Source organism: Hyalella azteca, unplaced genomic scaffold (genome assembly GCF_000764305.2).
Source record: "Hyalella azteca isolate HAZT.00-mixed unplaced genomic scaffold, Hazt_2.0.2 contig11622, whole genome shotgun sequence".
Classification (NCBI taxonomy): domain Eukaryota; kingdom Metazoa; phylum Arthropoda; class Malacostraca; order Amphipoda; family Hyalellidae; genus Hyalella; species Hyalella azteca.
The window spans coordinates 5955-10239 of record NW_025941613.1 but is presented as its reverse complement, the minus strand read 5'-3'; the positions used below and the strand labels follow the sequence as shown (position 1 = coordinate 10239).

At 37.2% G+C, this 4285-nt stretch overlaps 1 protein-coding gene across 1 annotated transcript in view; it reads left to right on the top strand.

Annotated features, from left to right (window-relative positions):
- Nucleotides 1-4052, top strand: part of LOC125178650 (protocadherin-16-like) — a 37570-nt gene extending 33518 nt beyond the window's left edge. Inside the window, exons 9-10 of the mRNA XM_047882912.1 lie at nt 248-425; nt 3985-4052. Of these exons, the coding sequence (XP_047738868.1) occupies nt 248-425; nt 3985-4052 (246 nt within the window). The remainder of the gene's footprint in view (nt 1-247; nt 426-3984) is intronic.
- Nucleotides 4053-4285: the final 233 nt, after the last annotated feature.

Genomic DNA, 4285 nt, shown 5'->3' with positions numbered 1-4285 from the left:
AGATGTGTATAAGAGACAACTTATAAACTTATTAACTGATTATCCTAAACTGTAAGCCGAACTATAATCCTAAAAGTATATTATATAATCGTTTACGCTGTCCCTCTATATCCTCGGATCCAGCTACAACCGAACCACCCTCAGGTAATACTTAATTACAATTCAATATCAGAGTTGCATGGAAATGCAACCTGTTACAGTGGCGCCCGAACAGTTAGCAAAGTGATTCTCGAGTGATTATTTATAGATCAGTGACTACGCAGAATCCTGTGTAAGGGAAGTTTCCGAAGATTTAAGGCTCTACATCATCTACTACTTCTACAATTTGAGCATCGGACTTCGACACGGTCTACGAGAAGAATTCAGCGACGAAGATTACAACGGCTACAACATACAAGACCCAGCATCTGCTTCAACGCAGCTAAGTAATAACTTGTGCGGGCTATATTGGATAACCACAGCGCAACGTTTTCAGTGCATCAACGGCCGGAAATAAGTGATTATATGATATGCACAACGATCGCCACTATGCATCATGACGCAATCCCTGCACCTTTGATCAAGGAAAGCGTCCAAGAAAAAGAGGTGGAAAAATGAAGAAAACAGCGCCAGCAGAATACCACGATGCAACACGGTTACTGCGCATCTATCTCTACGTACCACACGAATCTTCGCGGAAACTACGCGTGTGGACTTCAGCAAGCGTCGGGATCTACTTCCAGCACCTAAGCTGAATATTTTATCCCATATAAATGAGCCTGTTAAATTTAGTTGTTCTACCGTATGTGCATATTGACCTTATCCGGAACGACGCCAATGGCGACGCTATTTATATGATCCTTCCGCAACATGCAGGTCGCACATCGTATAGTAAACTTTTTAATGTTATTTTAAAGCATGTTTTCATACTGCTTTCTTTCCAAATTCAACATATGTCGAAGCAACGTTTGCCTATCTTAGCTGACTTTTTAGAATGCGCCGATCGAGCTACTAACAACTCTCCTAGTATATGCACTCAATGTTAAATCGATATATAATTAATTCTATGGGCTACGATGACTTCATGAGAAGACATTCTAAAACTAAATGCCCTCAGGCTGACGCAATAACGTTGATCTCGATTGAAGCTGATTCCTTATTGAAGCTGATCTTGATTATCATAAGGCGCAAATTATGCAGTTAAAATACAATTAATGATTAAACTTAATACTACAACCCCTCTTAAAAATATAAACTTGATGCTGCGATCAATTTTAAATAATAATAATAATAATATTGCGCTTTGGGACGATTGTTCCCTGACTATGATCGAATAATTCTGATGTAAAACGATTCATTAGTCATTACTACTTTTACTAAAATGATTTTTTCTAATGGAATGTGCATTCTGCATGCATTAATGCAGTTTTCATAGCGATGTTATATGCTGCCATCCAATTATTTTATTCAGCATGTTCAAATACTATATCCATGTGGATAAGTTTTCAGTGCATAGCGAAGTCCGTGCAATGACACGTGAAGGCTGGAATAAAAAGCAAAGGCATCTTTGAACGATTGGTTCAATAGCATTGACTCACGTATAGCGCATGGAAGTTACGGTTACTAACTAATATCTGCATTAGTTAGCAAACATGTACATTGAAGAATGTATCTTTTGACGAATGCTCCGTATACGAAAAAGTGTGTTAATAGACGAATATATGCATTGACAAAGCGTACATCGATAAATGCCGGAGCTGATAATGAACTAGACGTATTAGAAATCTGTAAGGTTACAACGTCATATTAAGGTTCAGAAAAGGTCATTTCAATGAAAGACTATATGAACACCTATTGTATTCAGCAATTTTAAATATGCGATGCAAAACTAATATTACCGACCTACAACCGTTACTGCGAAGAACGTACGATCGCGTATAAGCTGCTCTATAATAACTTACTAAATTATGATTACGATATCATCATTTTGAGATGAGGATTGATTGTAAAGGAAGTCATTTCTTCACGATAGTGATAGATATATCATAAGTAAGTGCAGCTAATTAATCTTTCCACAAAGATCTGATAAAAATTGTGGATACGCTCTTACGAATATGTTCTTTTAATCATTAACGAATCTATTTCATTACTTGCAGCCATGCATGAAATAATATGAAATAAGAAATAATATGGGCCAGCATTTTTATCGACTACTGCCTGATTTAATGATTGTATTTATTGAGACATGGAATACGTTAGCTAAGGCTTCCGTTCAATGAATAATTCCATCCCTACAACAGCATTTGTATAATTTGTGAAACTCATGAATATCATACCATAAATACATGCCCTACATAGCAATGATTTTTCATGCATAAATACGGCAGACGAAGTATGGCTTCGGTGAACCTTAACTTTCCGTCTTCAACGGTTTTTTATAATAAAAAGCCGTAAAAGTATCAAGCATATGAACAATCGCCTCAATTATATTATAAAATGCGATGCCGATTAAAGCGTGAAAGCTACGATAGTAGAGACTTTTTTATAAACAATTCTTTTACTCTGTAATTCATCTACGCATTTCTATTAACTGTAATAGCACTAAATGCGAAAACTGTTTACGTTTCCTGACGGTACATTTTTTATCATTACCGGTAGATTGAAGTTACCAGTATCGCCGGATTTCAATGCCACGAGTAGATTGTGTGCAAAGACCGCAATCAAGCTCCGCAAAACTGCTGACGCTCACTCTCAATCAATGCTACTTGCTTGATTTTTTTTCTTGCAGTACTTTTCATTCTCTGCAGCGGCCTCATTGCATTGCCTCATTCCAAAGAGATATCTATTTTTTAATGATAAAGCCGCAACAGTCATAAGACTATAAACAATCGAATTATATTTCGTATGCCACAATTACGAAGGACGAAATAGCACGTAGTAATCCGAGAAACCTTTATCGAGTCGATATATCAATGCCGGAGTAATAAGTTCGTGTTTTATAATGTGACGAATAGCATAATTAAAAATGTTCTGAATACAAACGCTTTTAATAGGAAACGTTATTGTTTTTCCTGCAAGATTCTTATAGAAATCGAACTGTTAACAAGGTTTAATTCCATAGTTGATAAAAAAGTTGATAAAAAAATCCACAGTTGAAAAGGATACAATAACGTGCGTTGCACCAGCGCGCGGCGAACAAGCAGCCGACGCGTAATGCATAAGCGGCAATGCCAAGCACTCAGCAGGCAAGCAGCCTTAATTCAGAACAAGAGCAGAGAAAAAGAAAAAAACACGAGGCCATCGATGCAGCGCAGCAACGCCCGAGACGTTCACATGCTGATTCCAAGGTCGTTGTCCCAGCTGCCTGTCACGTCGTATTATACATTAAATGCAGTTCAATTCATAATAGTATTTACCATTTAGCAAAGGAATTACATTAATAGCGTCTTTGTTGCCTCAACTTTCGCCACAATTAGCAACGGACGATGTCTCATTTAATCTTTGAATGCAACAGACTACCAAGCAAATAGAATGCATTTAAATGCTGATTGCAGATCGGATACCAATATGAGCTACCTTTCTCTAATTTTGTTCATCAATTAATAATGTATGCGGTGTAATAATGTATGCGCGAAACTGTGCTCCATTGTTCCATTACGGAGTTACCGTTAATAATGATCATCATGTTTATTGATATATTTTTGTTGCTTCACCGATGCAGCATGTCCGACTAGCATGCAGGAGTATTTCTCCAACTATATTGATTGAATTTTATTTTTCCGACGATATGTCGCCTTCCAATTCGAGACTATGCTTGAGAAACAACCGATAAGATTTTAATCATTCGTCGTTTTAATTTATATAACTCAAGTCTATACCGCCGAAATTGTAACGTGATCTACGTAATACTATGTTAATTTCGAAGGTATTAGTGCCACGACAGAATATGGTCTTGCAATATATTATATTTATTGCAGTTTTATTTATTCATGTGGTGTTTTTCAGAAACAACTGCCACTACGACCTTTGACCTCATCAACCCCCACGGTTCTGGCTGTGCGATGACCACTTGATCCATTCCCTTACAATGGTCTGGTCGTCGAGCATCTTTAACCATTGCAAATTATAAGTGGATCGTATTGTTCGTTAAAACTTAATACGAAAGCCATAAGTTTTTCTAATACCAGTGATAAACTTGATCACTGTGACTAATGGAGTGGTAAGTCCACTAATATTAAGATGATTACCTAATCCTTAGCAGGAGTGGTCGAAAGTCGAAACCATTAGGTCGACAGACCTCCGACTC